The following is a 12,355-nucleotide window of genomic DNA, read 5'->3' on the forward strand; positions in this document are numbered from 1 at the left end:
CCCAAACTAGACACAAGCTCAATTATTTTATTCTCATATTATTATTATTTGAACCCGAACAAAAACCCGACTTTTCTATCATTTTCCGTTTTTATTTTGCAAACTTCTTATTTCAAAAGACATTTTCTGAGTTTTAAATTTTTTTTTTTTTTGGATTTTTCGACTTTTTTTTATGACTCAAAAGACACACTAACTAATGACACTAAACGATAGTTCCCATCCCCACACTTAAACTCTACATTGCCCTCAATGTAGGATGGAAACCGACTCAAAAAACTAAAAAAAATAAGAAATAAAAAAATAACACAAGGGCAAATTGGAAAGGACTTAGCTGGTAATATGACGCATAAGCTCCAAAACTCTCGTCCAATCCAGCTCGATCGTATAGCATTTCATTCGCGATCAGCTTTGACACTAACTCGTACACTTAGTAAATGCATTGAATTTGATAAGCAGCTCCAAAAGCACCCGAATGGAGATTGAGTACGGGTGGTACAATTCAAACCTGCATAAACAAAAACAAGCAAAAACCAAAGCAGTACCGGCTTGAAAAAAAAATCACTCAAAAACTACTAACTAAAACTCAATATACAAAAAGTACGACTCTATACAAACTCTACAAAAACCTCCCCACACTTGAACTTAATCAGGAGGTTTCTCTTTGATTTGAACCCTGTCTAACCTGTTCAATTCCACCCGGTCTTCAAACACATTTAAAAATATTATGGTGGAATTATTAAAGAATTTAAAATATTTAACCGGGTTAAAACACCAGATTTTGAATTTACCTGGCAGTAGCCACCGAATCATGATGTCGAGTGTTCTTCTCAATGCCTCCTCCCGTGGTTTTAAATTTTCACTCACATTCGCTATTAGTACCACGGGCCAGCTGTGGTGGTCTTCCTCTTCCACCACCACTTCTTGTTTTTTGATGTCCGTCATTGGGTTTCCTTCAAGTAAAGCTTCTAAGTAAGCAAGGTCTCCCTCCGGATCAAACTCCTTTACCTCTTCATCTACCCGCAACCCATCTAGTTCTTCCTTAAATTCATTCTCCCAAGTCATCTGATCTTCATTAGATGGTTGCTCAACTTCTACCTCCTCTTCTTCTTCTTCTTCTCTTTCTACCTCTACTTTTTCTGCCTTACTCTCCACATATCCCCATATTGTCTCTCCTTCAGCAAGCTCGGGGAGCACTATCGCCTTATAATATGAGCTTTGAACTGTAACCCACTCATCATCATAATCGCCCCATTGTATTTGTTGCTTCTGCTCTCTGTTTCCCCAACCCATTTCCAACCGAGCAGCAATCGCACAATCTTCAAACCGGTGTGATCCACCACATTCTTCACACCTTGGATCCCTTTGCCGACTGAGGTCACACTCTATATTTGGGCCTATTTGCTCGAACATTCGATCAAGTAGATCGATCATTCTTGGTAACCTTGGATCCCCGTACTCCAACTCTTTTGTTGCTCGCACACACTCCAAAATTAATTCCCTGAGCTCGAAAAAATTTGGAAACATCTCCTTAGCATTTGCGGGATACCCCTGCAAAGAATATTGCTGTGGCTGCACAAAGGGGTTAGCATAATATGGCGTAGAGGACCCCTCATATTGGGGGCATTTAATTGTAAAGTGAGACCCTCCACAAATTTCACACATATCTACTAGACTCAAGAAAAATAAAATAAATAAGAAAACAAAAAACACGGACAATTAGACTCCTATGACTCAATCTATAAAACACAAATAGACTCACCACGAAAACACAAAACAAAAGACAAGTAGCGCAACTTATGTCAATTAAGTCCAATCGAAGCCAATAAACGCAATCGCCAAGAGTCCCCGGCAACGGCGCCAAAAACTTGATGTGCTGAAAATGGTTTAACTAAATTAACTAAATTAAACCCTAATCTAGACTCTCTAAGTTTTAAATTTATAAAACTAAGACTCTCTAAACCCTGAACCACACAACCGGCAAGTGTACCGATCGATGCAGTATAGCCTAAGGAAGTCCGAGTATCGAACCCAAGAGACTCTACTGATTACGCTAACGACTCTATCTAGACTTAGACTGACACGACTCAACTAATTGTTTATTGATTGGGGGGGGGGTTTCTAACTATCCTAAAATTATAATTAAAAATTAACTAAGTTAACTAAACGAACTAGACACGAACTCACACGAAGGCTGAACTCAAGGATGATGAAGGAACTACCTAGGCTAGACGCAAGCTAAACTCAGAATGGGTTTCTATTCGATGATTTTGTGGTGTGGAACCGGGATCTTTAAATGCTAAACCTATTAAGACACCACTAAGCCCCTCAAACACTCTCAAGGCGATTCTTATGGCACTACCTAGGCTGTTACGCTCACCGGTTTTCTAGATTTCTTTTCCGTCCTCTAGTTTCTTGAAAGTGCTTATGTAAGACGCTCTACTTTGCCGCGCGAACGTCTAAAGCAACTATGGGTTTAATCTTGGCTTAATAGACAATGGGTTGTTAATTCCTTATAACTACTCCGAGACCTATTAATATCCTCGAGCCTTTCCGCGACGAGTCTAGCAGCACACTTGATTTTAATTAATTACCGAATATTGTTTCTAAGGTTACTTACATGATTTTCACCCTAAAGGATTAATGACCTATTATGTGATATAGACACTCACCTAAATCAAGAACCCTAATCCGACTCTATTATGTGATAAAGACCGTCACCAAGAATCGAATGAAGCAATAAACAATAATCAAATAATCACAAGCACGCATACGCACCAAGATAAACTACCATAGCTTTTACAGTACAAGAAAAATCCACAACCACGCCAAAACCGAATAAAAATCCAAACTTTATTACGCTATTGTCAAAACCTAGGTAGTACGAAAAGTCTAGCCAATAATCATGTTGTCAAATAGCATCACAATCATAAACAAATCAGAATTCATCATTAAATAACGAGAAACAAACGAAAACGGAAGATTACGAAGGTATAGAACCCGAATTCTTCGATCCCGGGTGCTCTTGAACTTCAACGATGATTCCCTGACTTCCAAGCACTTCCCGAGCCTTCAAATCAGCCTTCAAAAGTCGCCTAAAAACTCCAAATTCGTCTCTTCCTAGTTTCGTTCGATGTTGCTGCCGTCCTCTCGTGCGTATCTTGTCTGCCGTCTAATCTCCAAATAAATAATATCCCTCTCTTTTTGACTATGCTGCCGTCAATGTTAATGGGCTTTGGCCCAAAACAATTCAGTCACCTCCTGTTGCTGTTGTTCCCCTCCTAAACCAACCAAAGGTGCCGCCCACCTAAACCAATCAAAGGTGCTTGCCACCCTTTCTTTATTTAATGTGCCGCCCATAAAATCCAATCAATGCCTTGTGGGCTTGCGGCCCAATCAGTATAGCCGCCTCCCACTAATAAACAATATATACCTTCTGTTCTGCATCCATGTTTTCTTTTAATTAATTGTTGTTGCTGTCGACCAAACTCCAAGGTATATCTTTGGGGTTATATATGATTAAATCAATAAAGCATCCAAGATGGTCCCCCACGAATACAGGCAGCCTTTTCAATTTCATATTTCATATTTCAAAGTGATTATTTTTTTTATATATGGCTTTCAACTTTAGTAATATAGAGATCAGTGGGCTTGTCTCAATCAAGAAAAATAGCGGCAATTTTAATTCGGTCACTGGCACTTCATTCTGCCCAACTGGCTGGTTATTTTCATATTAGTCGTTTTCTCTCCATTTGCACCGGGACCTGGCAAAACACAAAATAATATAATACACAACTAATACTAAAAATAATAAATAAAAACTATACAAAAATTATACAATTTACACGGGACAAATATGTGTATTTTACCACTTATCAAGCGTTACTAGGAAGCAAGCCCGAAACATCCCCGAACTCCGTCAAGGATCGCATAATAACTTTAACTGAGTTAACATCTCCTCTCGTGAACATGAATAGGTCGTCAGCAAAGCGTAAATTTATTATCATCTGCTTTTCACATTTGTTATGAAACCTGAAAGATGAATCTAGACCAATATCTTTGCTGAGAAGCAGAGTAAAAACTTCCATAACCATAGTAAACAGATACGGGGACATGGGATCCCCTTGCCGAAGCCCTCGCCTACCTCTAAAATAGCCATGAATATTACCATTCACACTTAACGAAAAAGAGGTAGATGTCACACACTCCATGATCCAATCTATAAACTGACGTTTAAAACCAAAACCATACAGAATGTCACATAAAAATCGCCAGTCGACCGTGTCATAGGCTTTTTGGATATCCACTTTCATTGCACATCTAGGAGGACCCACCTGACGATGATAGTTATTCATGAACTCTTGCGTTAACATTATGTTGTCTGAGATTCTCCTTCCCGGAATAAAAGCCGACTGATTTTCACTAATAATCTCCTTTAAACCTTCAAGGATCCTATTAGTAAGAATTTTGCTTATCCCTTTGTATATAACATTGCAACAAGATATAGGTCTATAATCAAGTACTAAACCTGGCGTAGTAACCTTAGGGATTAATGCAATAAACGTGTGATTTATCTCCTGAAGCATTTTACCTGTTTCAAAAAAATCAATAATAGCCGCAGTAACATCATTACCCACAACTAACCAAGCCTTTTTAAAGAATTCAGATGTATAACCATCCGGCCCCGGAGCCTTATTCTCGTTAATAGAAAAAATTGCCGATTTTACCTCTTCCTGTGTGACCGGTCTACACATACCATCCGCCACAATAGTGCTGAGTTTAGTCGCGAATACATCTTCACAAACCCGCTTTACCATACGGCCATTCGAGCCCAAGAAACCCCGAAAGTGTTTGACCAAGGCCGTGGCTACCCCTTCCCCCTCATACTCGTTACCTTCAACATCTTTTATGACATGAATCTTGTTAATATGGTTCTTACACTTAACCACATTATGAAAGTAAGCCGAGTTCGAGTCTCCCACCTCCAGCCATTTCTGCTTTGCTTTTTGTTTTAGGAACCTCTCTTCATTCAACAAAGCTTCCTGGTATTTTTGAACACAAACCGATTCAGCTTCCTTCAAGGTCAAACTCAGCGGATCCGAGTCCAAATCTTCCTGAAGCTTATCTAGCTCCTTCTTCAGGTCAAGAACTTTTTTATGAATATTTCCATGCTTATACATTAAGGGTCGGAACGGGTGCTTCAAACCACGTAGCTTTTTTACCACTTTAAACATCGGAACACCGTCAACAGCCACCTCCCACCCGGTTTTTACCACATCCAGAAACTCCTTCTTAAGCGCTAATAAGTTAGTGAATTTAAACGGCTTAGGCTTGTTATACCTGACGTGTTGAATCTTTAAAACACAAGGGCAATGATCCAACACTCCGTTTGGAAGAAAACTTGCATACGCATTCACAAATGACTCAACAAACTTTACATTAACCATTATTCTATCCAGCTTTTTCCTAACCCCCACACCTTTCTTCGGCCGCTGATTCCAAGTATAATGAATCCCATGAGCCTTAATGTCGAACACTTCAATAAAATTAACACATTCATTAAACTCTTTCATTGCAGCTGTAGCCGTAGATGACCCGAAGCACTTGTCTTCCAAGTTGAGCGCCACATTAAAATCCCCCATGATGGCCCAAGACCCATTCTTAGCAATCCCCTTATGCCTTCTTAACGAATCCCAAAGCTGCTTGCGTTCTCGGTCGGTGTTACTTGCATACACAAACGAAACAAATAACATCTTTCGATCTCTTTTAAACATCACTTTGGTATGAATGACCTGGTGCGTAGCATGTAATACCATAACATCAGCATAATCAGCATTCCAGCCTACTATAATCCGGGTACCCTTATTACAAACATTTCCATTTGAAGTCCATTCCCAATTTCTAAAGACATTACTACAAATACTGTTGAGACTATCTACCTTAACATGTGATTCCAAAACAGCCAATATCTGCCCTCCATTCTCCTTAATCAGCTTTTGAACCTCCTTTTGTTTCAGGGGATGGTTCAGGCCCCTCGCATTCCAAGCAGAGATGCTATCCATGGATAACCTCTTCAGCAGGTGTGCTTGCACCTGATTTCTTTGTATTGTTAACCTGATTCCCCTCCATGAATTTTGAGACCCCATCATCCATTTTCAGTCTTACTTCCTCCTCCCCAATCCGCAGATCCTCATCCTCCTCATGTAGAGTACTAAACTTATTAGTCATTACTATATTTGGGCCTTTGGACGAACTAGGTTTGCTAGCATCTGTCCGCTCATGAGTTTTCTTTGGCTTATAGATAAATTTTTGTTTTTCCTTCACAGGAAACTGCTTGAGAGACTTTTTCCTGCTATTCCCACTCCTGAAACCTTGGTCGTCAACAACACCCTTCACGGACTCCTCTTTTTCCGGTTTGTCTTTAGATCTTGTAGGACATTCATCTATGCCATGGCCAAATACGTTGCATGTACTACACCTTGGTGGTTTCCATTCATACTCCACCTTGACATTGCTTTTAAGAAAGCCACCATCTTCCATATTTGGGATAGCCACACAAACATTTTCTTTAAGCTCCTTCTCTGCATCAATTTCTATAATGGCTCTTGCATACCCACTTCTACCCCACGAATCAACACACATTTTTGTAGTTTCAGCATCAAGAACTTTCGGGGATCCTATTTTAGAAGCAACTAAACTAAGACCATCTTTTGTATAAGCTGCCAATGGTACATCATGCATTTTAACCCATACTGGTATTTTCTTTAACTCCTCCTTCTTGAGCTCAGTGTTTGGCGACCAGTCTTTCAGGAACAAGGGTATGTTTCTAATTAACCATGGCCCATCTTGCATAACCTATTCCATTCCGTCCTTGGATTTAAACTTGAAAAAGAAAAAACCCTTCCCATTCATCATGCATTTTTGTAAACCGTATTTTTCCCACCTATTGCTGACATAATATTCAACAACTGGAACGCTAAACGCTTGCCCAAAAAATAGCCAAAAAGAACATTTGCAAACCTATCCTGAACCTGTTTAACAGATGCAATAGGAATTGTGACATCGGCATCTTCCATGTCTTTAGGACTTTCCATGAACCTGGAGTTTACTTTCTGGATCGGCTTGAAGGTGGATACTTTCTCAGCATAGGACTGATTAGTAAAACCTTTTTCTGCATATGTCTCGTTCTTACTCTGATCCTCCATTGAAGTAGGCTTAGCAGCATTTCCATCAGATCCATACGAACACATGTTAACCTTAGATTGAATTCCACTATTCGAAACATTTGGATTCCCATTAACTGGCTTGGATATTGCATTCAAACCATCCAATATGGAGTCGCTATTGACTGAGTAAAACCCTCGCTTGGGTATTTTATATGTTTTTGACAACTACCAACTTAATTATTTAAGTTTTATTTTGTAGACACCATCAGATTTACGTCATGTTATGGGGTTGTTATGCTGATCAGATTTTAGATTTTGAGAAGAACAATAAGGATGAAAAGAATGTTGTGGTCGTTGTTCAGTTTGGGAAGTACAGATTTTGGGGAGGTATATATTCTATACCGACACTCTCACTTTTCATTCAACTACATATTGCTTTTTATACAAGTTGTCGTTTTATTTACATGTTGTTATAATTAAACAGGTAATTTGTTTGTCTCCAATTTGAATAATGTAACTCGAGTCTTCATAAACTCTGAGGTAAAAGAGATTTTGGATTTCAAGAAAAGGTTTTTAATCTTATTACCTTTTTTATAATATCTTTTGAATATGTATTACTTTTGTAACATTCCTTATTTTTTCTGTACAGTTTCCTTGCTCAGCTTAATGTTTCAACATCTTCCGGTTATTCTGGATTAAGTTCTTCTGCTATCAAGTCAACGACTGAGGAATATCTATCTGATGGTTCCTTTAGTACAATTGGAGCATTAAGCGAAATCTTCGAAGTATGGTTACAATAATTTATTGTTTTATTTTTTATACCTATTATTTTTATCTTTAAGAATGTTCTAAATTATCATATATGTATACAGCAAAAGTTTGTTATTATCCTCGGAACAATTAAGAGCTTTGCTTCAGAAGAGTCATGGTTTTACAATGCATGTAAGAGTTGCAACAGAAAGGTTATGTACAACACAATTTGCAAGGCAAAGCAAGATGGAAGTGAAGGCTATTATGAAGTAACTGTCTTGGAATGTCAGACTGATCGTTGCAATAAAAGGACCGTTTTGTCTGTTCCCAGGTTAATTTTCTTGATTCATTTATTGTCCTAAACAACTTACATGGTTATTAACAAAATCTTATTTAATATTTTGACAGGATAAAAGTTCAAATTCGTGTTCAGGATTGTACCGGGATTGTCACTTTGACGTTGTTTGAACGTGAAGTTCTTAAACTGTTAAAGGTTAATGCAAACCAGCTTTTGGATAAAAACATTGAGGTAAGTTATATCGTGTGAATAACATTTCGTTACTTCGTTTATATATTTTAATTTTTATATTTTAAACTGCTATGTTTATAAATTATCTATCGAAGTTATGCGATATGACAATGTTAATGTTTATTAAACAGTTGGCCAGCGATGGTAACTTTCCCAAGGAGCTGAAGGCATTGTTAAATCGGCGGTTTGCGTTTAAGATAACCATAGCTTCCTTTAACACAAAAAACAAATCAGATGGTTACTCGATCTCGAAGTTGACTGAAAATCCTACAATCATCTCCGAGCTTGATAGGCATTTTGATGACTTCCAGGTTCGACATACCTTCAATACGTTAGTTGTACTTTGGTGTTATAAAAACTTATACCACGTTACAATGTTTTTTGAAATATATGAGATAAATACAGCCTGCTGATGATGAACATTTAGATGTTGTTATGTCTGATTCAAATGCAAATGTTAACTTTGATGTTAAGGTATGTCTTACAAATTAATTAATTCACTAATGGTTCCATATTTTGTCATTCACCTTATTTTATCAATATTTTTTTAATTTTTTAGTTTTTGTTTACAGGATTTTGTATCCCGTACCGGTGATGAAGACACTCCGGTGTCTAATGTGATCAAAAGCATTTTTAGCACACCTTCTGGAGCTGAGATGAACTGTTCTGCGGAGATGGTTGAGAATCAACTTAAGCTTAATTTGGATGCCGTCTATGATGTCGATTTATCTTCTTCGCAGTCGTCAACTAAACCCCGTAAGAGTGTCGGTGATAAAGATGAAGATTTGAATGTGAATGCTGGGATTTTGAAGCCAAAGATTGAAAAGTAGTGTGCCGAATCTAATAGTCATCTCCGTATTTTTTAAAACTTTTCTATGTTTATTTCTTTTTAATCATATTTAGAACATTTTATGGGCAAACTTTATGTTGGTTTTTGAATGACTATGTTGTGTGGTTTATCTTCGTGAACTTTATATTAATAAGAGATGACATTATAAATCAGATTTTTCGTAATTTGTATTTAATTTATGTTTTTTTTCTATGATATGACATGATGTTACTTTTTTAACAACTATGTATTATGTTTTGTGTTTATTGTGGTATTCCATTGTTATATCAATTCAAGATGATATTATTAAACACTATATTGTGTTATGTCTTAATAACATTCTTATTATATTAAAGTTTTATTTAAAATCTTAACCCGTTTCCATTATTAAAAAAAAGCATAATATTTATATTAAAGTTGTAATGTTGGAATGTTGCCATATAAACCAAACTTATATTTGGTAAATACTAAGCATAATATTTATATTAAAGTTTGAATGTTGGAAAGTCATTTATATATAGTAACTTTTATCGGTTTTTTAAATTTAATTTCAAAAGGATTATTTAAACTGTTGACTTTCCAATATTAAGAAATTAATCATTAAATATCATAATGAATATACTTAAATGTTCACATTACAAATGTTTCCTTAAAAACAAATTTTACAACATATAAATCTCTTCATCTCATTTCAACTCATTTGTAGTTTTGTGTTCAACGACAACATCCCTTTCACTACAAGGGTATTGTAAGCCAGTTTGAACAAACGATTACTTTCTTATTCCAAAAACTTATTCCGCAATGTATAAACGGTTAAAGCATGATTCCAATACTTCGGGAAATCAATCAAACCAGGGAAACACTTCAGGTTGTGTTTTTTGATTTATCTTTCACATTATTATGTTTGTTTATATATAATAATAATTTTAATTAGAATGTAATTCATTTTTCTTTATTACAATGATAGCCACTTCAAGAAAATGCAAGTGTAGATCTTCATTTATCTCCAATAATGAAGTTAATATAAACAACTCAACAGGTAACACTTTTTAGATTATTGTGATGTTAGTCTATTTTGTATATCTAGAATAACCACCTAGATATGCGATATTTATGTTATGTCTCTTTTATTTAGATGTTGCGGCTGTTATCTCAAGAAGTCCTTTTTCAGACATTACCAATGGTATTGAACTAGTCTCATTTACTAACTTATGTTCCTAATATTTAAATTTTATTTAAAAATGTATATCGATTTTATAGTTGTCAATTGATTTGAAGGCCCAAACTATGTATTAAATATTAAATATAAGCTATAAACTAAAACTAGAACAGGTAGATATTTATAAACACGGTTAGATAGTAGCCGTCTAAACTACATAGAGATCGTAACTATCAAACATGTTAACCACATACAAAACAACTTTTAACACTACATAACTTACGCTACCTTACTTCATTAGCCAAAACAACAATATGTTATGCTTCTACGTGATTCAAAGTTTCAAACATTACCACTAGCGGAAAACATTGGCAAGGAACAAAACACCAATATCTGGAAAGTACTGGAACTTGCAATGATCACCTTCTTTTATGTTGTTATCTTTAAGCCATTTCGCCCAGCCTTTTACAACGTACTTGATACTGTTTTTATTTGGCTCCGCCCTAACATCATGTTTTGTCTTGACATTCTGCCTGTTGGCGATCTTAACTTTCAATGTTTCGTCAATTCCTGTGATCCGTGCTACCGCAACTAGTATGCGCTATAAGTTTCAAAACATATTAATAATTTCCATTAATGATGTCAAATATTTAAAAAAAATACAAAACTTCTTCAAATTATGTAAACATATTAGACGCCTATTAACATATAATTTTGTCTGAACTTACAAAGCGTTTGGTGTATGGCACAATGAATAGCAGCGGACCAGTTTCATCATCATCAAACTCATCTGATTCAGCCAAAGAGTCTTCAGAATCTGATATAACCACAACATTGTTTTCAGCTCCGGCCATTCTAAGAAACAGTTCAAAGGTTGACCCATTTTAAATAAAACATAGACTCATAACATATAATGCAATCTTTTTGATGTAGTTTAAAGTAATGTTAGTTGACTAACTTTCATTAACTTCACACAGTTTAAAGACATTAGAAGTAATCCTAACAAACTTTGTTGTTCCATTTCATCTTACCCAATAAATGGATTGACCAACACCATAACAAATAACATTCATTAACTACACAAAGTTTAAAAACATAACAAGTACGCCTAACAAACTTTGTTATTGCATTTCATCTTACCCCCTAAACGGATATTCGAAAACAACTTAACTTTACAACCTAATCGTATAAAAAACCTCATTATTATTTGTTTTTTTACTTTAACAAAATTATTCTTTCGTTAAGTACAACATTTTTCATACAGTCATTTCTTCGAACACCTGGTGTGCATCGTATTCTTAATGTCTTCGTGCATGTGAGTGTATTCAAATCACTACCTAAATCTGTTTTTTCATACCCGAAAACATGTATGCAGTAAATACACAAAGAACATCATGTATGTTAACTAATTGAATGAAGGTAAATCTGTTAATGAAACAAGTTACATTTAGTTTACTGTATTTAGATTTGTATTTTCATTAAATAAATCCAACCAAGAAATCACAGATGAACATCAACATTGAAAAAAATGATTTAGTTTACCTGATTTTCGTGGAGTTGTGAACCGTATGATGCACAAATTCAGAATGCAGATGAGAGCAATGTTTGATACCCTTATTGAAACTAAATGAAATTATCATCTGATTGAATGATAGATATAAAGATCATGAAGTATGATGGACAAGCAATTAGTGAATCTTGACTGTTTGATATACCTTTCACTATCACAATTTTGAGCACAAGATTCCATGCAATCAGATTCTTTGTTAGCCGCATATGTGTCTTTGTTTGTTTATTTTTTTATTTTATATATTCATATTTGTTTATATAGTTATTGTGGGATCAATATTTACAATTAAATTATTATTTTTTTTACCATAATAACATATTTATATACTCTTACAATATTAACAAAGTTTTATTTC

General features: G+C 35.6%; 2 protein-coding genes across 3 annotated transcripts; one reads left to right on the top strand and one right to left on the bottom strand.

Annotated features, from left to right (window-relative positions):
• The first annotated feature begins 7,441 nt into the window (after nt 1-7,441).
• Nucleotides 7,442-9,272, top strand: LOC110933531 (replication protein A 70 kDa DNA-binding subunit A-like). The gene is made up of 8 exons (XM_035989327.1): nt 7,442-7,550; nt 7,648-7,732; nt 7,813-7,948; nt 8,036-8,244; nt 8,322-8,442; nt 8,574-8,753; nt 8,848-8,916; nt 9,015-9,272. The coding sequence occupies exons 1-8, from the start codon at nt 7,442-7,444 to the stop codon at nt 9,270-9,272; spliced, it is 1,167 nt and encodes a 388-aa protein (XP_035845220.1).
• Nucleotides 9,273-10,663: 1,391 nt separating this feature from the next.
• LOC118491284 lies at nt 10,664-12,038 on the bottom strand. 2 transcript variants are annotated; one of them, XR_004891133.1, is made up of 3 exons: nt 11,973-12,038; nt 11,159-11,247; nt 10,664-11,031 (listed from the first exon to the last, which is right to left on the bottom strand). XR_004891133.1 is itself a non-coding variant. In XM_035988912.1 (2 exons), exons 1-2 carry the CDS (start codon nt 11,282-11,284, stop codon nt 10,786-10,788), a joined length of 372 nt encoding a protein of 123 aa, XP_035844805.1. In that variant the 5' UTR covers nt 11,285-11,447; the 3' UTR covers nt 10,664-10,785. The 2 variants fall into 2 exon arrangements, 1 of the variants encoding a protein (XP_035844805.1); XM_035988912.1 differs by lacking the exon at nt 11,973-12,038 and having other exon boundaries at nt 11,159-11,447.
• Nucleotides 12,039-12,355: the final 317 nt, after the last annotated feature.

Source organism: Helianthus annuus, chromosome 4 (assembly GCF_002127325.2).
Source record: "Helianthus annuus cultivar XRQ/B chromosome 4, HanXRQr2.0-SUNRISE, whole genome shotgun sequence".
Classification (NCBI taxonomy): Eukaryota; Viridiplantae; Streptophyta; class Magnoliopsida; order Asterales; family Asteraceae; genus Helianthus; species Helianthus annuus.

Bases quoted from the DNA above. Each gene is read 5' to 3' on its own strand.
- LOC118491284 (XM_035988912.1), bottom strand. From the start codon at position 11,284: ATGGCCGGAGCTGAAAACAATGTTGTGGTTATATCAGATTCTGAAGAC. The intron at 11,032-11,158 runs GTAAGTTCAGAC...TGAAACTTATAG, and splicing joins TGCCATACACCAAACGCTTT to CGCATACTAGTTGCGGTAGC.
- LOC110933531 (XM_035989327.1), top strand. From the start codon at position 7,442: ATGTTATGGGGTTGTTATGCTGATCAGATTTTAGATTTTGAGAAGAAC. The intron at 7,551-7,647 runs GTATATATTCTA...ATAATTAAACAG, and splicing joins GAAGTACAGATTTTGGGGAG to GTAATTTGTTTGTCTCCAAT. The intron at 8,754-8,847 runs GTTCGACATACC...AGATAAATACAG, and splicing joins GGCATTTTGATGACTTCCAG to CCTGCTGATGATGAACATTT.